This window comes from Nelumbo nucifera, chromosome 6 (assembly GCF_055504915.1).
Source record: "Nelumbo nucifera cultivar China Antique chromosome 6, China Antique-T2T, whole genome shotgun sequence".
Lineage (NCBI taxonomy): Eukaryota > Viridiplantae > Streptophyta > Magnoliopsida > Proteales > Nelumbonaceae > Nelumbo > Nelumbo nucifera.
In genome coordinates this window covers 39,340,908-39,361,216 of record NC_142654.1, presented here as the reverse complement: position 1 = coordinate 39,361,216, position 20,309 = coordinate 39,340,908, and the positions used below count along the sequence as shown (strand labels likewise).

At 37.5% G+C, this 20,309-nt stretch overlaps 1 protein-coding gene and 1 long non-coding RNA gene across 4 annotated transcripts; one reads left to right on the top strand and one right to left on the bottom strand.

Annotated features, from left to right (window-relative positions):
* The first annotated feature begins 1,374 nt into the window (after positions 1-1,374).
* Positions 1,375-10,842, top strand: LOC104586374 (uncharacterized). 3 transcript variants are annotated; one of them, XM_010243584.3, is made up of 7 exons: positions 1,375-2,441; positions 3,392-3,604; positions 5,647-5,714; positions 7,279-8,989; positions 9,099-9,262; positions 9,389-9,572; positions 9,754-10,842. In XM_010243584.3, exons 2-7 carry the CDS (start codon positions 3,454-3,456, stop codon positions 10,266-10,268), a joined length of 2,793 nt encoding a protein of 930 aa, XP_010241886.1. In that variant the 5' UTR covers positions 1,375-2,441; positions 3,392-3,453; the 3' UTR covers positions 10,269-10,842. The 3 variants fall into 3 exon arrangements, with proteins under 3 accessions (XP_010241886.1, XP_010241883.1, XP_088746124.1); XM_010243581.3 differs by having other exon boundaries at positions 9,676-10,842; XM_088889998.1 differs by having other exon boundaries at positions 9,647-9,820.
* LOC148790786 (uncharacterized) lies at positions 10,674-19,081 on the bottom strand. The gene is made up of 2 exons (XR_016077475.1): positions 13,702-19,081; positions 10,674-13,623 (listed from the first exon to the last, which is right to left on the bottom strand). It is a non-coding gene; the product is annotated as an uncharacterized LOC148790786 (long non-coding RNA).
* Positions 19,082-20,309: the final 1,228 nt, after the last annotated feature.

Genomic DNA, 20,309 nt, shown 5'->3' with positions numbered 1-20,309 from the left:
CCAGTTTGCTGACCACGACACATCTGACCATAAGCATCCAGTTATATATCGAGAATATCAATATTTTAAACTACAACAATGTTCCTGATGTACGGCAGGAACATGTATCACTCATTATACATGTTATCTTTGAGACACGTGTCACTGCAAAAGTGAGATTAAAACGATGTTTGAAATCAATGCTGTTTACTGAGAGGTGTTAGGTGTTTTCTTAGAAAATGGTGCTGTATAAATATTTTGTTTTTTCAGAAAATGGTTTTTTCGGATTTTTTATTTAATATTATTGATGTTGGTATCACATAGGCATTTTTCAAATTTCAATATCATATTAATATATACTAACAATGGTAGAAAACAATTCAAAAGTGCATTCTCTCAAATCACACCTTTTTCTCATTTTTAAGTGGGAGAAAATATTTTATTGTTCAATCCATCCCTAGAAATCTTAATTCCACCTTATAGGTGGGATAAATCTTGACCATGGATCGATGTTAAATTTACGTACAAGATACGATTTATAAGAGACTACTAATAGACTAAAAGGAGACTATAATTTCAGATTTCTGAGATGGATCACATACTTACCCCAAATATTCTTTGAAAAAACGACTAACCAAATATCAGCCCTTACAAAAAAACATTGATGCCAAACACCTACTTTGATTTAGGGAGCGTTTTACCTCATAGTTACCACGTGTTTCACATTGGAGAAGGATCCCACTTATAATTTGGGATTTTGGGTCATCTCGTCGGTGGGTGGTGAGAAGGGATCCGTGATCTGTTGCAGAATGGATCTTTCTGGGGGAGACTTTTGGATCGGGTAACTCGTACCCGGTATATTGCATTTTGATAATCAAATTCCAATAAGAAATGAAGGAATTTACTATTATTCGAGGGTGGTTCTGTCATTTAACAACGTAGAAGTGACGCTCGATGACGAGAAGAAGAGAAAACGGTAATATTCTACCGACTTATCCGATTGAAATATTTCCGTTTGGTACCGAATCACCGAAGACTCCGTAGTCGTACGGTGTTTATCATCTTCAACCAAAAAAGGAAAACATAAAAAAATAGGTTGTGGCATCCTCCGTCCTCCTTAGATCCAAACCGTCGGATTAAAACGTTTCAACTCAAAAGTTATTGTCTGATGACCCCACCACAACCCCTTAAAAAATTCTGATAATGACAGATTTGTCCTTCCCCACATATTCTATTCCCATCCTCCCTTGAATGGATGATGAATCCGGATTTGCTGTAAGCAGTTCTTGAAGTAACCAATCAGCAAGCGACAGGTATTGCATTGTGCATGCGTAAACACCAGTACACGTGAGAGAGAAACCAGAAATCGATGGATCGAACGTGGAATTGCAGAGACGATTTTTCTTGAAAATGAAGCGAAGGAGATTCGAGCAGAGTAGTGGAAGGTGGGGGCCGTTGAATTTGTTGTCGATGTCATTGCCCCAAGTGTCATGTTCATGGAGTCTACTCCCACCACGCAACGTCATAAAGCACCAGTACCAACTATTCTTCTTGGCTGCTTTTCATTTCTCTGTTTGATTCTTCTTCTTCTTCCTCCTCCTATCTCCTCTGCTGTTTCTTTCACTTTCCACAGTCTCTAATCGCGGCCACCTAGATTTTCCTTCTTAAAAAAACAGTCAATCTTTATTTTTGGGTTTCTCTTTTTGGTCGGTGTATCACGTCAAAAAGATATTTTTTTTTTAACAGAAAGTGAGTTTTGGTTATGAGGATTTCTTTTCTTTTTCAGTAAGCTCTGTATTTGAGAAATGGAAGACGAGGGGTGAATTCTGAACATGTCCTGAATTGGTTTTTTTTTTTTATTATCCTTCCGTTTTCCTAGTTCAGGAAAGAAAGAAAACCTTGATTGATGCTTTGGGAGGATCTTCTGACTTCTGTAGTAGAAGACTAGAAGTTTAAGATTTCAGTCTGTTACTCGGAAAGATGAGAAAACTTGACGTTAAAGGACTGAGAATTGTGATTTCCACATGAGCTTTATTGGAGGTGAATTTAGTGATTGAAATTGGTTTGCTTATACGTAAATTACCCGAAAATGCAGAGAGGAGGGAGATTCTGGATTCTGCTAAAATTGTAAAGCAAGGTCCTGCCAAGCTTTTACTTATTTACTGTTTAGAATTGAAGTTTGCGTGGACGAATTGTTGAAGTAATCTCTCTATCTTTGATCCTGGAAGTCAGAGCAGCTTTAGTTATCCTATTTGGTCTTTCAGTCGAAGGAATATCCGTTTTACCAGAAGAAGAAAGAGATATTCCATTCTTTTGTTGGAATCCATTGCTATTGCTTTACCTCCTTAGAAAGCTTGCAGTCTGGAATTGGAACTTGGTGTTGTTCTTCCTTCAGAGATATCTCCCTCCGCTTCTTCTCTTCATCTTCTTCCACCTACTGAAATTAATTCTCATAATTTCAGGTATCCCTTTTCTCTGTTTTCATTTTTTATTAAAGAAAATACTTAAGATAATTCTTGCTTGCTATTTTTTTTTTAAATCTTTCTTCATATCCTCTTTGTTTCTGCCTGAATTGTTGTATCTTGGTGACTCAGTCACTCACATGACTAGACCCAGGTACCTGCAATGACCATGCTTCATTGCGGAGAAGAGAATAGTTATGCATTTGGTTAATGAAATCCAGATGATTAATCAGAGATGTGATAAAAAACTGAATGTATAATTGTTTGCTTGTGCTTGATCGGAGAAATCTTTATATATATATATATATATATATATATATATATATATATATATATACAGACCTGCTAGGCTGCTACTCTCAGTGACTTGGCTCAGGCCTGACCCAATACCTTCTGGCTATGATTTCTGGTTCCAAAAATTCCAGTTTTATGAAAATTGTCTTGGTTTATAGTGAATCAATAAATTGAATTGCTCATTTGTCATTTTTTTGTCTCTTCTGAAAATGATTGGCTAGGGAGATGAAGTGCTGAGGAGATGCTTACATCTCAAGTTTTGTAATTAAAATGCACCAGTTTCTCCTGCTATCTTCTCTGATTGTCCTCTGGCCTTTGGGCTTATTTGGTAGAATGCAGATACTGGAGATGTTATTGGTTTTGATGTATAATTATAACTTTGCCTAACTTTGGTCTTTCCAGTTTACTAGAAAGTCCTCATAATCATATTATTTGATAGTTATTTTTTTTTTCTGTATATTGATGTCTCTATAACTGTTTTTGATGCTTGTGGTTATGGTAGTTGTGGTTCTCTGTCTTCATCCCTTTGTTCTACTAGCACAGGACTTTATCAATGTTTTGTATATTAGCATATTTATGTTGGAAAAACATCATTTTCTTTAACAAGTTATTGCTAACTTTTTAACTGTATTTTCTCCTTGTCTTTCCTTCATTAGGATGATGTTAGTGCAGTCGATTTGGCTCAACACCAGGTGGTAAAGTTAAATAGTCATTCAATATGGCGAAAAGGTCACAAAAACGACGTCCTCGGCGTGAAAAAGACCAGTTGGGGTGTATTTGGGGCTTGATTAGTATTTTTGACTTCCGCCAGGGTCATTTCACTCTAAAACTGCTATCTGATAGGAGGCGTGGGAGCAGGAATGCTTCTGGTAAGAAACATATATAAATGCTGTCTCAACTCTGGCATTCTTTATGCATTTGAGTTCATAAGGTACTCTACTTCAAAGTTGTTCCAATTCTCTTATGGATAGCTTTGCTATCACACTGCCAATAGCACCCTAGATCTCTTTTCATTTATCTGGAGTAAGATTGAATGCATCCCTGAAGAATTTAGCTTCCTTGTTAAAATGTATTTGCAAATAGTAACATCCCAAAGCTGTTATCTATCAAACAAAAAAAAAAAAAACCCAAAGCTGCTAGCAAATAGCAATGACACCTTTAAGATCAGAACACCATTGAGAAAAACTATTTTCATTTTTATTGTCTTCGAAAAGGTAACTGTTATAGAAAATTAATCACTGTTATGCAGGAGAGAAGAATGGAAGAAGAGAGAAAAGAGAGAGAGAAGAAGAGAGAATTGAGAGCAAAAAGATACTGCTGGCGGCACAGCTTTTTTACTATATATACTAGGGCGACAACAACTAAAATAAAAAGGAGTAGAAGTACAATAGTACCCCTGCGGTATTATATATAGGAAAAAATAACAGCTGTGAACACTCCCCCTCAAGTTGGGACATAGATGTCAATCATGCCCAACTTGTCACATAAATCATGATGTCGTGAGTGGTGTAGTCCTTTTGTAAAGATGTCTGCAAGTTGATCCTCAGAGCTGACATAAGGAGTACACACTTCCCCTGTGATAACCTTCTCTCTAATAAAATGTTTGTCGACTTCGATGTGTTTAGTTCTATCATGTAGTACAGGGTTAGCAGCAATGTTTATGGCTGCTTTGTTATCACAGAATAGGATAGGTCTGTCCACTGGAAAACCCAACTCACTCAACAGATTCTTTATCCACATAATTTCAGCCACTCCATGAGCCATTGCTCCATATTCAGCTCCAACACTAGATCTAGCTACCACACTTTGCTTTTTGCTTCTCCAGGTAACTAGATTTCCTCCTATGAAGGTACAATAGCCACTAGTTGACTTTCTGTCATTTAGGGATCCTGCCCAATCTGCATCAGTATACACTTAAACTTTCAAATGTCCGTGCCTTTGAAACAACAAGCCAGCACTTGAAACCTTTTAAGGTATCGGAGGATTCTTTCTGCTACTTCAAGATGAGTGGTCATAGGGGTATGTATGAACTGGCTAAGGACACCAACTGCATAATCAATGTTTGGGCGGGTCATAGAAAGATATAACAATCTTCCTATAAGTCTCTGAAACTGTTTCACATCCTTGATAGGTTCACCTTGGCTGTCACCTAATTTATGGTTAGGATCAATAGGGGAATCAACTGGCTTCACTCCCATTTTTCCTGTATCCTAGAGTAAATCTAGGACATACTCCACAAAAAAGGTAAGAGAGAGGTGCTGATCACCTCACATCCAATCGGCAGACCTAGTACAGGTTCTGCCCTGGCACACGACCAGAAAAAAAGGTAAGAGAGAGAGAGAAAAGTTACTTCAGTGTGTGAGATCTTCAATCAGCCGAATGGCAGATGAGGGCAGCAGATCTGGAAATCTGGTGTGAAGAAGAAAGAAAACTGTTCACTCGACTTCTCCTTTCAGATCTGATAGTCCCGCTCTGATACCATGTTATGTAGGAGAGAAAAATGGAAGAAGAGAGAAAAGAGAGAGAGAAGAAGAGAGAAGAGAGAACTGAGAGCAAAAAGATACCGCTGGCTGCGCAGCTTTTTTAATATATATACTAGGGCAACAGCAAATAAAATAAAAAGGAGTAAAAGTACAATAGTACCCCTGTGGTACTATACATAGGAAAAAATAACAGCTGTTAACAATCACCTATCCGTTTTTTCACTCTAACCCAACTGTTATATCACTCCACAGTAAAGTGTATTATGCCATTAAGGAAATAGCATGCTCATGGTGGTTAAGCTAACATTTAATATAACGTTAGCACCTGAACTGATGTTACATGTGGATTTGTTTTTATCCTTTGAGATTCTATATTGAATGTTGGAGCTGTTAATTGTTTTTCTTTTAATTTTCTTTTCTTTCTGCAGATGCTGGATATTCAAGGAATAAACTTAACTTGCTGAATGTTCCTGACAAAAAGTGTGGAGACACTGATGTAAGTCTTGACAAAATATCTATTATTCCAATTAAATGCATGCTTTGTGCATCCTGTGGATTCATTTGGTTGCCAAGAAAATATAAGAAAGTAAAACAAGATTAGAAAAGAACAGAAAATTAAAGAAAATATTTTTTTCATAAATAATTTAAAAATCAATTGCTATTGGGCCCTACTTACCCATGTTGCAATCTGCATTAAACTTTCTTGCAATTAAAGATAGTTTTGTGAGGAAAACATAACCATCATTTAAAGGAAAATTTTAGGAGTCAAGAAAATGGGACAGACCTACTTTGTCAGGCCAACTAAACACTTGTTTCAAAAGTTTCTTCACTTACTTTCTGGGAAAACTAATGGGCCCTTTTTGTTTGACCCGATAAAGGTCATACAAGATGCATTTAGATCCTTCTTTTTTAAACCATCAAGGACAGCGTAACAAAATAGTAGATTCAGTAGAACTCCCAAGTTTTATTTCTCATACTTGTTTTCTTGTAAATAAGTTGGTTAGTTTCTGAGTCACCACCACACCATCCAAGTCAACTTACCCCACTCCACCCCAGAAACATATGATTTTTGAACTCTCATCCCTTTTTTTTTATTTGTTTTTTCAGTAAGTTAGTTTTGGAATATGTATTTCACTATATCCAAGAAGCCAAATTATTTTTCTTCTGATAGTCGATTAAAAATATATCAAAGAGGAAGAAACAACATAGCTTAGAAATGGAATTCTGAGCTTTAATGTAGTTCCCTTCCCTATATAAGATGATGCTGCATACAATCAATAATTCCAATTAAAAAGACAGATTGATCAGTGGACCAAAATTGCAATTGGTTCAGGACAAAATCGGTTCAATGGTTCAACTAATTGGTAACACAGTAGTGTTTGCTTTATGCTTTATGTTACAGTGTGCCATCTACAAACTTCCATTTCAATTTTCACTTGTTTTCACCCACTTGAGGAGCCTCCGAAGGCCCTATCTAATGTAATATAGATCTGGTTGAAACATGCTAGCCCATGAACAAGTTATTTTGTTTACAAAAGGAGTTTAAGGATAGACTTGTGGAAACTACAGGCATTCTAAAGACCATGTCTAGTCTTAACTATGGAATACACGCAATTAAAATCTAGAGAACACCAAATTATTCTAATTTCCTCTTTATATGTTTTTAAAGTCATCCAAGGACTGTTTGGTTAATGTTGAGAGGAACCTTAACCAAGAATGTTCATCATTTTTTGCTTCTTAATGCTACAGAAAAGATCATTTCTTCTTACAGTAGATGACAACCTGTACTCATTTTATCCAATTATGCAAATACAGATATTGGAGCTTTTAAATACCAATTTTGGTCATATGGCTAAGCTGCATCTTAGAAATGTAGTCCGTTCTTCCTTTCTTATCCTTTTCATTTGATTTTTGTTTCCACTTTTTCAAAGCTACCCAGATGTGTAACTGAAAAGCTTTCCATCCTTTACTGTCCCATGCTTTAGCTTAATTTGCATATGCAGTACACGTTCCAAGCAGGTAATCTAAATGAAATGGTGTTATTCATTTCAAATTTTCAGGATGTTGACAAAAGTAAGATACATGAAGTTGATAGTGATATGAAAAGTGTGAAGAAACACATGGAAGAGCAGATGTCATATGAGAAACACCAAAATAAGCAGATAACCAGTGCTTCATTAGAACAAATACAATGTGATTTAGGAGGCAAGGGTCACAAGGGGAAGAATCATAAACAGAGAAACAGTAGTTGCAACAATGATTGTGATGTAAACAACACCCATGAGTTGAAAGCTTCTACAAGCTTGGAACATCAGCAGCCTTTTCACCCAGATTCAGTGGAAGAATCTCTAAACAACATCAATCTAGCTGCACTGATGGAAGAGTTCTTTAGCCAGATCCATCAACATCTGGAAATACCTCTGCGGCATGACAGTGAAAGAGATCCTTTTGATGTACAAAGAAATACTCAATGTGAGACTTGCAACCAGCTTGATGGGATCAACATGCTGTTGATTCAACAACATTCTATTCTCCAAGAAAAGCTGAATGAAGCTACTAAGAGATTTCTAAGCCAGAAATCCATTAATGTTAAACAACTAACTGGAGATAGGGAAATCCACCAGTTCAATCAATTTATTGATGCCATAGAAATACTTAACACAAACAAGGAATTATTTCTAAAACTTCTACAGAATCCAAACTCACTATTTACAAAATATGTTCAAGAGCTACAGGATTCACAGGCTGAGAAAGTTGAACAAACTGAACTATTAGCAGAGGAGAAGTTGTCAGAAGAAGAAATTAGTAACTCAAGTCGACGTGAAGAGCTTATCCATGGCAAAAATATTCAGAAACAGAAAATGCATAATTTTTTCAGGAGGAAGAAGTCTCGAGTCAAAGACCCATCAGTGGAAAGTGAAAGTCCTCAGGCTTCCAGTAAAATAGTCATTTTGAAGCCTACAACAGCCGTGCGATATTCTGAAACTCATTGCGGCTACTCACCACAATCTCATTACAGCCTGAGAAATGAAGAGCTGAGCATGGAACTCACCTCACATTTTTCTCTTAGAGAAATAAAAAGAAGGTTAAAGCATGCCATGGGAGAAAGAAAGGAAGGAGATGGAACTCCCATGGTTGCTATGAGACATACCATTCCTTACAAGAATCAGCATTCAAGTAGTGGTGGAAAAGAAACTACAACAGAGATGTTTGGAAAGGGACTGCCAAGTAGTTCCCATTTCCATGTTGAAAAGTTTATGAAACCCTCCACCAATGTCAAGAAGGGCAAGCCAAAAGATCATGAATTAAGAAATGGACACAAGAATGTTTCAAGTGGTATTGGTAGCTATGAAAATTTAAACATGGCAACCGCTGAATATTGCAAAGAAAGAGAATCAAACATCTACAGTGAGGCTAAGAAACATCTTGTAGATATGTTCATCACTGAAGATGAAGATGAGTATTTGTCAAGCAGGCCAGTGACAAAAAAATTGGGAAGGATTCTCTCTCTGCCTGAATATAACTTGTCACCAATATTCAGTCCTGCTAGGGATGGGGAAAATAGCTCTGTAAATGCACAGATGAGGTCTTCCCATTATGACAATGTTAGAGATGGAATTTGTCTAAGTCCATTGAAGAAGAATATAGAAACTCCACCATGCCCTGATAACAGTAAACCTGACAGCCAAATGAACGTCTCCAACTTAAATCTGAATGTGTCAGAGGAGATTGAAAGCACCTGTACTGTTAAAGAAGTGCCAAGTCCAAAAGGTATTGCTTTCTCTATCCTCCAGTTTACAGTAAAAACTAAGGAGTGTTTACACCAGTTTCCTTGTTTACATATGTGCACTTGACTTAGCAGATCTTAAAATTTCTTCAGGTAATTTGGTTATTGTGGAAGTAGCCGATACTTTATCTGCAGAAAGCAATGTCCTGGATGAGCCCTCAGAGCTAAGTAGTAATAATCCCAACAGCAGGACCAACCAGAGAACTGACACAACCAAAATCAATGAGGAAGAAGTATCTTCTGAATGGTCAAGACCGGTAAATTATGTTCCTCAAGAAGATATTTTTCTCCATTTTCTGTCAACTATATAGTAATGTCTTATGTGAATGTTCCTTGAGTTCCTTAAGAGAGTCTTTTGTAACCAAACCTTTATTCTTTTCCAGGAATCACCTAAAGAGAATCAGTCGTCAACACCTCCATTAAGTTCTCCATTGTCAAGCTCTCTACTCATTGAGAAAGTAGATCTGGAAGGAATCGACAAAAGAGTAGAACAGCCAAGTCCAGTATCTGTTCTTGATCCACTCTTAGAAGATATTATCAGCCCTGCCAGCATTCCATCCCAGTTTGGTATGCTTTCTACAAAGAATAATAACACTTCTCATCCTTTTTTTTTTTTTATTTGCTTCTATATTGAATCTTAGATGGATTTCATCCAATCAAATATCTGTAGCTGAACCACCAATTCAACCACTACATATTAATTTTTGTGAAGACTCCTCAGCTCCAGTCTTAACAACTTATGCTCCAGAAATCAATTCGAGGAGTTGCATGGAAAACAAGAGGTCTATTTTTAAGTATGTAAGTGCAGTGTTGGAAGCATCTGGGTTGAGCTCATCAGGTGAATTCTTGAGGGGATGTCATTCCTCAGACTACATACTTGAGCCTTCCTTGTTCGACGAAGTAGAGGTGATCACTTCCCAACTTTGTGGTGATCGGAAGCTCCTCTTTGATTGTATTAATGAAATCCTTGTCGAGATGTATCAGTGCTATTTTAGTTGCACCCCTTGGGTTTCATTTGTCAAACCCAACACCCGTCCAGTGCCTGTGGGGAAACATATCATCGACGAAGTATGGGAAGGCATGGATTGGCATATCCAACCACAGCTGCCACAACAAACACTGGACCAGATTGTTGGAAAGGACATGGCTAAATCAGGAGCATGGATGGACCTCAAACTTGACACAGAGAATATTGGTTCCGAAATGGGAGAAGCCATTCTAGAAGATTTGATGGAGGAAACCATATCTGAGTTGTGGACGTGAAATCTGAATGTTGGAGACTATTTTCTATGCTTTCGTTCAGTGGGAAACAGCAGGGAACAAGGAAACAACTTGTAGAAGTGGAACACAACTTCTGGAATTTGGATCCTTTCCAATCTCTGGTCTGCTTCATGGCTATTATCCCCTGAAAAATGTGACAATACATCAGACCGGTCCCTTCACAGTTGAATTCGACTTTCTTCTGACCATGGCCATCAGTTTGGAGTTCTCTTCTGGATTGTTACCATTTTTTCCAACTATCCATGAGAACGCAGTAGGTCTGATCTTACAATCTTTCAGTTTGATTGACTTTGTAGCATAAGATGCAATCTTTGCGTCTTTGTAGGAGGTGAAGAGTGTGGTTTGAAGGTGTTGGTTGACGATAGATCGTTTCAGTTGGTAACGAACTGTTTTTCTTTTGCTAATTCTTTGATTCTCTCTTTTCTTTTTATCCTGAAGATTGGTTCTGTTGTTTTTGGTTACAGTTGGTTTATGTTCAACCCAAGTTTGGGAGCCTTGTAATTATATAGCTAAACGAGAAAAACATAAAGGTTACATCCGAGTGGGTTTTCTCTGATGTGGGTTGTGTTTCTTTTTTACTCTCCATGGGGCTACACAACGGGAGTAGTTAGGGATGATCATTTATGGTCCAGTCAGGCTTAGCCTGCAAATTTCCAGGCCTGGGGATAGGAATGGAAACGGGCGGGTTCGGGATGGGGATCATATTCCCGTCTTTGACCCAATTCTAAAATTAATTCGATTCTCCTTGGGGATAAAATTTGTCCTCCATCCCTGATCCTCGATGGGGATATGGGTTCCCTATGGGGACCTGAATTCTCGAAATGTTTTTGGATAACAATATTTTCTTAAAAATAAATTTACTTAAAATAAATAAAAATTTTAAATTATAAATAATATTTTAAATATGTTTTGATATATAATAATATATTTAATATAAATAAAATGTATTATACATAATATAAAATCGGGGTTGGGGCGGGGTAGGGACCTCAATCCCCATCCCCGACCTAAGGAGCCATTTTTCTATCAAGCCCAGTCCGAACCCACATCAAGCTCACACTCGGGATCAGTTTCAGTCAGTGCAACACCCGTTTGAACAGCCTATACAGCCTTGCATGGGGAATATCTCCATACTTAGGTGCTTATTTTATGGGGAGATATTCCCAATGCAAGGTTGCAAGACACTGTTTGAATGGTGTGAGCACAGACTTGCAGTAACAGAAACTGAACTCGTCTAGGCCATTTAGTATTTTCCATACATGGTATAATATTTTACCAAATATATATATATACAAATAAAGTATTTATGGCATGTATATATATGGGGGCTTAGGAAAGGAGCCAACATGGGTAAGCTCCCGATTTGGAAAATGGAATCTAATTGTAACTTTTACAAGTTTTTTATTTTTTTTGATAAATCCTGAGGGGGCTACACAAGACAGGGGTAGCACGATCCCATAGGTCACTAGAACAACCAAAAGCAAGAGACCAAGGAAGCTTACACAAGTTCAAAGAAACAATCATCGGTCGACAACTAGACTTCATATGCAAGGTGGGCCAGCCAATCTGTAGCCTGGTTCGCCTCCCAAAATACATGATTGTAGATGATTCCCTTCTCACACCTCTCGTTCAACTCACAACAGTATTGGATGACATTTTTTGTATGTTCCATGAACAAGGCATAATCCGCTTAAGGAAAGATATCACTAGCTTAGAGTCACCTTCAATTATGAGGGGATAATTTTTGAAAATTAATGCCAAATTATGGGCTTTTCACGCAGCCCAAGTCTGTAAGCTTTAAAATCCAAAATTTGACCTAAGTGATTCCTAACAAGAGTAGCAATGGTACATAGACCTCCTTCCAGACGTGAGGCATCAAAGTTAATTTTAATAATAATCCTTGTTGTACACTACTTATACTTCTTATTCCTCTTTTCTCTTTCAACCCTATATGGGCATTCTTATAATTGTACATATTTTTAATATATAAGAGACTCTTTGAGGTGGGGGTCATTCATTCTTGACACCTCTAAGATTTAACATGGCATCAGAGCAGGTTGCTTTCTGATCTATTTTCTCTCTCTCTCATGAAACTCACTAGAAGCAGTAATCTTGTCATATTAAGGTTGTTTTGATCAATCATTTTTGTCTTCTTTGCATAACTAGCAAGAGAGATTTCGTTAGATCTCTCTTGTGAGACATTGGTTTGAAGCCAAACTTCAGATCTGGTGTCGCCCAGACCTGATCTACTCTTCCTACAAACAATATCCGATTTGGTGAATTTTCGAAGGAGTTCTGGTCTTCTTCTTGGGGCGACAACACTGTACAGTTTTCTCTTTTGGATTGCAACAGCTTTGGACTTCAGAGTTGGTGTCGCCTAGACCTGATCTATTCTACCTACAAACAACACCTGATTTGGTGAAATTTTCGAAAGAGTTCTGATCTTCTTGGGGCTGTAACACTATATAGTTTCTTTTTTGGACTCCTGGCCTTCTACATCAGCCTACGACTTGAGTTTTTCTCTCCAGATTGAAGGGTCCTCTCAAACTCTTCTTAATCCTACACTTAGTTTCTGGTTTGGAGATTTCTAGGGACTGTTTTGATCAACACAAGATATCTCCTTATTCTTGAAAAAGACGCCTGCTATGTTGGTAAATCACAGTTTTCTCTCAATCGGCTGACTCAATCAACCTATAACCCTAAATCTGGTGTCGTCCTAAGGTTTTCTTGCTTCCCATTTATTTGATTCAAACTTCAGATTCATATTTGAATGGTTTTAGACTTGATGGTATTAAAACTTGCCTTTTTCAGACTGTCATCCCGAGTTCTTGATTGCTGAATTTGGTTCTATGATATCCTTGTGCATGGACTGTTGTTTTCTTGCTGAAATGGCCTCCAATAGAGAAGATATTATTCCTATAAAGCTAGAAGGATCAACCTATGGAATCGACACTGTTGTTGTAGCACATGGGAGTAAGAAATCTATTACTGGTGGTGATTCTTTTGTTAAAGGTGATTTTCTGGCATCTATAGTTGAGGAAAACATTCGACAACTAGTAACTTTTGCTATTTCTTCTGCTCTTTCTGCTATTGGTTTACCTGGTGAGTTTTTCGGTTATTGTGCTTCTTCTTCTCATATTTGGATCATTGACTCTGGAGCTACCAGCTCATGATGCATGTCGGTACTAAGTCTGATAAAGTGTTGGCAATCTTCCTCGACACTGAGCTGAACCCCCTACATTTGGACCTACAAAGCCTCCATGCACGCTTGCATCTCATGTTTCTCCTTCCAGGATGAGGTGACCTGATTTAGCAACACTTGGCCCATTATATTCACCTGCCAAAGAAGAAAAGAACAGTCAGAACAAGGATAATAAGAAAAGACTTCTAAAACATTAGAGAGCCAAAGACAAACCTAAAGGATGCATCGAGTCGTTCTAGCACCGACTTCGGAAGGGTCCATCCCACTGTAACATTGCACGCCTTCTGGAAGAAGGATGCCTCTCCCTATGCGAAGAGCTACTAGGGGATCGGTGAGGCAGTCAAGGATGGAGACATCGATGTTGAGGATAAAGCGAGGTATGTCTGAGGTGTAGGGGCCGACGGGGCGCTCCTCTTGGCCGACCTGCAATGAGGAAGCAGTTGGGTATGTGGTAGCTAGCTCAGGCTCAACAGACATCAGGTCGCCACCCCTCTCAAGGTCCATGACTTTAGAGGCGAACGTTGCAGACCTTACCTCAGCACTGGTCGACATATCCTCCATTGATGCACGATCGACAACCCTCATTTTCTTCCTTGAAGTCTTCTTCTTCGTCGCTGCCAAAAGTGAAGCCATACTCGCCATATTTGAACAAGACAAAGGAGATGTTATCCGAGCTAAAAATAATTTCGAAAATAAATGCAAGAGACGCATCGACCGACCTACCTATATGGGTCTGGCCGGCCTGGAAGAGCATAGGCTCGGCTAGAAAATTTTCTACTTGAAACCACTGATGTACGAGGCATTCAACTGCAAGGTGCAGATCTTTGTCGAACTCTACATCAACTGCCTTCCTCAAATCCTTTCGCCATACAGTATCCATATTCCAACTGGCCTCTTGAGAAAGGAAGAAATATTTGTTCTTCCAATCCTTACTTTGGAAGGAAAGCCTCCCAACAGCCTATAACCACGACGAAAGGGCAAGTAAAAGCAATAGGGGACACTGGGGACTTTCTTCATGCTATACAGCCCGACAAAAATGTCTATGTCTAGGGGAAAATCTAAGTGGTGACTCAGAGAAATCAATCCTACAAGAGTCCGAATTTCATTGGGATGGAGTTGCCCTAAGGAGACACCGAAAGATAAAAGCACCTTAGGGATAAAAGGGTGCAAGGGAAAACGGAGGCTAGCGATCAATACCACCTCAAAAACACATAATTCATTTTGGTCGTGACTCCACAGAAATTGGTTTGGGCCGGGCTGAATACAGTCAAATTCATAGGGGATTTGGAACACTGAATACAGCTCTATTATTCGCTCCTCGCTCAGCTCGGTATGGCCAAATGGGTATCCTCCACCTCTTGCTGAGACATCGAGGCCTCAACCTGAGAACCCCGCCGATCCGGCGATGTGGCTCCCTTCTCTACCTAGCAAAAGTTTAATGATCTACCCTCTAAGTGACCCGAAGATATATTTACAAAGTAAATGGGCTCACTAGTTGTGGGGGAACAGAAACCGATGAAAAGTAAACGTCTCAGCAACCTAACAATAGTACTCCAGCGGAACTCTCCTCCAACTGATCACCCACTCTCTCGACGAAAGCCTCAGAATAGTGCAAGTGGGACCCTGGTGAGGACCCCCTATTTATAGTCTGTTGGCAAGGAAGATCAACGACTAAGGCGCGCTATTGGTGAATTAACAGATGAAAAGGCAGCACCGTGCAGGGGCTAATTTGAATTTTGAATTTTGTGTGCCCCCTTTAAATTTTAAAATTTAAATCCTATTGCAGTCCTGCCAGTCTTTGAGTCGGGTTAAGTGGGCGAGCCAAGTGACTTATGAACCAACCGAACAAATTACTAAACTGAGAATTTAGTTCTCCGAATAACATCATGACATGTGGCATCCAGGTGACACCTCGACACTGAGTAAGAATATCACCCCGGCAAGCCGGCTAGTAGCATCTCGCCTAAGGCCAACCTAAAGTACCTCGGTCTGGCCGACCTAAAGGACATTCGTATAAGGAGCGACTTCCTTCGAGGATCGACCAAGATAAGTAGGGTATAAATGGAGACCTACAAGGCGTGCTCGTTGACCTATAACATAGATTCGTTAACAAGACCGAGTTCTTTGGAGTAATAACGCTTGATCGTTAAACCGGCTTACCCGCATCACCTGCATCAGAGTCGATCGAACAGCCCTTAGCTCTCTGCACAGATTACGTAACCGACGGAGATATTCTCTCCCGACTTAGAAGAAGCGACTCCCTGGGAATCTCAGATCCATTACAAAGGATCTATAATCCCTCACTCCTATATAAAGCCATCGTTCTCCTAAGAGAAAGTACACGCGGTTCAGCTTTCGCACTCTCTAAGCTTCTAAGCATTCTAAAACTCTCTGAAATCTCCCAAGTTACTAACTTAAGCATCAGAGTGCCCACCCCGAGTAAAAGCAACATGGGCATTCTGATATTGTTTTCTCACAAGTCTCTCCAAAGAACTACATAGCTCGACATCCGAGCTGCCCCCAGCTCGGCCAATTTTAGCTTGATTTCCAACAAGGAAACTGATATTGTTTTCTCACAAGTCTCTCCAAAGAACTACATAGCTCGACATCCGAGCTGCCCCCAACTCGGCCAATCTTAACTCGATTTCCAACAAGGAAACCTCCAACCCGACATCCAAGTCATCTGCCAAGCGAGAACCACAAGATTGTGCACTATCACTAATGTAATTGAGCATCCAATTATTACGAACACTGGGACCAGATTGATTCAAGTGACCATGGTTTGCAAGAATATCTGTCACCATATTTGTCTTGTCTCTCTATAGCCTATAGGTATGGGAATACTACAGATTTAACCTAAATCTTTTACAAACCTCATGGCATCCTTCAATTGTCGTTTCAATAGGTTCATTTGCAACAAAGACCCCTCTAAATTTTCAGATTCCAATATCAATTTCACCTCTAGCATCCCATAAGTTCACTTAAAAAAAAAACAAAAGCAAAAGCAAAATCCTCATGTGAATGTCATGTGCTTTTTATACATTTCTAACTCCCTAAATTACTCTTTCCTTAATTTGTGGTACAATTTTGCTATTTCTCTTTTCGTATTTGTATAAACCCTTTACTTATATTTCTTTTTTCCTTTTTCTTTTTTCTCACTCAAAGTAGGTGAGGAAGAGATAATGTGCTTCCCCTGCCCATTTTCATCATTTTGAAGTGTCATCTTTTGGCCTATATGAATCTTGAAATGACATTTTAATAAACTAGTAAGAGTTTATTTGCACATGATGATTTTTTGTGATGATGATAGCAAATAATATTTGCCCAAATGTTTTCTATAATTTTTTTTGTATTTTTTATACTTTTATGTGTTCTAATCTTTTAAAGTTTTTATTATTATTTAATTATGACACCAACGGTTTACATATTCGACCCAAAAGGTTGAATTGTTGACTTACCACCAAACATGAAACAACTCCATTTTTGGTTGGTTTTAAATTTGTATTTCATTTCTTTTTCTATAAAAATGATTATTCTTTGTGACCCACTTTTTAATATTAATATTTATATGATCAATAAATATAAGATGCAATGAAAGAATGGGTTAATACCATAAATATAAGACTTAAAGGGAATTGAATAAGGAAAAATGTACTAATTTAAATTACATTTTGTGCCCCCACAATTAGAGAGGGACCAAATACAAAAATAGAAGTATTCTAGTCAAGAATAAGAATCGGTGAATGTTAATGGGAGTTAATACCTTAAATATAGGGCTTAAATGAAAGGGATTTGAATGAGGAGTAAATGGTTGTTAAAATTACATTTTTATCCTCATAATGAGAGACAGACCAATGTTAGTCAAACAAAGGTTTCACACTTTTAATAGTAGTAAAGATATAGATATAGATTTGTATTTGTTTTTTCAATAATTTCCCATTAGGTTGAAGTTGTATATTCCATGCCCATCATTAATAAAATTATGTCTATTTTATCATACTTATTTTTTTAATATGACAAATACATAATAATAGAAACATGTGCAAATTTTTCAAAATTTCTTTATTTTTTTATTTTTTTTATTTTTTTGTTTTTATATTTTTATATTTCTAAGTTTGTATTATTTATTTATGACATCATGAAATTATTCATTTCACCCAAATGATTGAACTACTTACCCACCACCTAATGGAAAATATGATTTTATTTCTAGGTTTGTTTTAAAAATATAAAACTTCATTCTATTAATAAGTAGGGTTAATTACTTATAGATTCCCTATATATTTGAGAAACTACTTTTATATACCTTGAAATTTTAAAAACAACATATATATACCTTGTTGACTTTTCCAAGGTTAAGTTTTATAGATTGAATGTAAAAAGACGCAAGTATCCCTAACTATTCATTAAATTTTCAAAATGTCATTTTCATTCTTTTTTTCCCTCTCTCTCTCTCTCTCTCCTTCTTCTTCTTCTTCTTCTTCTTCTTCTTCAACATTGAAAACACCACTGCTAGAACTAAGTCGAGTAAATAAAAAAAAAATAGACTAATTATTTCTAGGTTTTCATTGTAGTGACTTGATAAGCCAAACCAATCTACCCTTGGTTTTATGCTTCTTTAGCGCTTCATTTTCTTGATGCACAATGTCACTTGAAACTTGGAACCACTGAAATATTACAAAAAAGTGGAATCTTAGTAGGAACATTATGGCATTACCAATAGAACTCTTTTTCTCTTTATGGGGATTTTGACAATGAATAGATGGTTCTCCCGCTTGTTGCACAACCAATCAACCACCACTGCAATTTCTAATTGACATGATAATGTTAAAAGCAGAGTTGGCCTAGAAAAAGGGGCCACCAATGTCTTTTATTGATCTTTAGCAAACGCTCCAATTCATCTAAGACTCCACAATTAGAGGTATAGATTGTACAAAAAACTTCAAATGAGTGAAATCAGCAAGGATCTCACCCAAGCAATTCTGGTTGTAAGTTTTTATGAGGGAACAAAATGATACAACTTCAACTCTCATTGCCCTCGACCTTTGGAGTAACCAATAAAATTGGTTCTTTATTATTTTTATTTGTTAGAATGAGTTTGGGTTGGAGAATGTGTTTATTAAAGGCAAAAGGAGTTTATTAACTGGTATGGACATTAGAATAGTCATAGTTCTTGGGAGGTGTTTAAGAAAAGAATAAACAATGGGATTTAATCATATAATCGTCATTCTGGGTCAGAGCAAAATCAAATGTATTAGAGATTGGTTCCTTTGTCTTTTCAAATACCTTCTTTAGTGTTACCGCTTTTCTTCTTATTTTTCTTCGGATAACATTTCCTTGATGAATGAATAGTATTTTCAACATTCCATCTACTTTGTTTTTGTTTTAAGTTCATCTTGTTCTAAATCTATGACTTCTTTTGATTTATTCTCGTCAGATCTTGTTGTCTTTGTCAATCTAGCATTTTCTTCTTCTATATTTCCATATTTGCATCACCTCCATTCATTCAGCTTGGAGAGGGGAGAAAGGGAAGAACAAGGATAAAAACAGAATTATAAGAAAAATTAATGGCATATCTAATCGCTTTGCATTTTTTAATAGATGGCTTATTTGTGTTATATGGGGCCATATTATGAGGTATATATAAGTAGGTTTGAAAGTTTAGGGTATATTTAAGTAGTTTCTCCTAAATATACAGGGTATATGTAAGTAATTAACCCTAATAATTAGTGTATGAATTTATTAGTGAAATTTAATGATGATAAATAAAAGTATAAATGTTGGATTCAATGAGAGAATGTGATTTATCTCGACTTAAATGTAAAACTTAATAAGATGTACTTAAATGTATTTAATAGTATTGTTTTAATTACATTTTTTGCCCTCTCAATGGAGATGCACCAGATTCAAAAGGGGTAGTTTAGTGAAGAAAATTTCTAGAATCTCACTACCTCATTCGCACTTCTATAAGAAGTATAATGGGGAGTCACAACCTCCAAAGTATAGGTTGATAATTTATAATTTACCCTTTTCTTTTGGGGATGGGGGAAAGTTGCAGGGTTACCAAAATTTGGGTAAAAGACTTAAACATACCCCAAGTTTTTCAAATAGACTATGGTTCCATTTGATTCATAGTTGGAATCAAAATCAATATCCCTTGGAGTCAGAATTGAAATGGTCTATTCCCATAGTCAGTTTGGTTCAGACAAGAATCGGAATCAGAGTTGGAATAAGCTGAAATAGGATTTCATTCCCAAGGGAGGGGGAGGGAATAGCCATTTCCTAAAATGGGAGAATGCCATTCCAACAGGAATGAGAATGAAATTCCGAATGTGCCCATGGTTGGATTCCAATTCCAGACCCTTATTTCTGTGAACCAAACAGGCCCTATATTTCTTATAGATTGTCTGGGAAAGACTTTTTTACCCTTCATTGTTCAAATTTTCAAAGAAAACCAGAGTCACGAACACTCTTCATCATCTCCCTCCTTTGAACACAACAGCAGCAGAAAGGCAAAACCTCCCGATTCACATTTCTACTGTTACCTTCAACCACCGGTCCCTTATTTTAATCCGCTTCCCCCACTTTCACTTTATCCATATACTGCCCCCTATTTTAGTCTAAACCGATCCAACAATGTCTTTTGTTCACCTACTCCACCATGGATCAGCCACTTGATTCAGCTCAAGTATGCTTGTTCCTCTCCAACACTTAAAGTTTGATCCATGCAAGCCTACTAGGAAGCACCAGTCTCTACAACTTGAACCAACTGCCCGCATCTAAAATTAAGAGGTCACCCTTCTTTCCTGTGCTATATATTA

Bases quoted from the DNA above. Each gene is read 5' to 3' on its own strand.
- LOC104586374 (XM_010243581.3), top strand. From the start codon at position 3,454: ATGGCGAAAAGGTCACAAAAACGACGTCCTCGGCGTGAAAAAGACCAG. The intron at 3,605-5,646 runs GTAAGAAACATA...TTCTTTCTGCAG, and splicing joins TGGGAGCAGGAATGCTTCTG to ATGCTGGATATTCAAGGAAT. The intron at 8,990-9,098 runs GTATTGCTTTCT...AAATTTCTTCAG, and splicing joins AGAAGTGCCAAGTCCAAAAG to GTAATTTGGTTATTGTGGAA.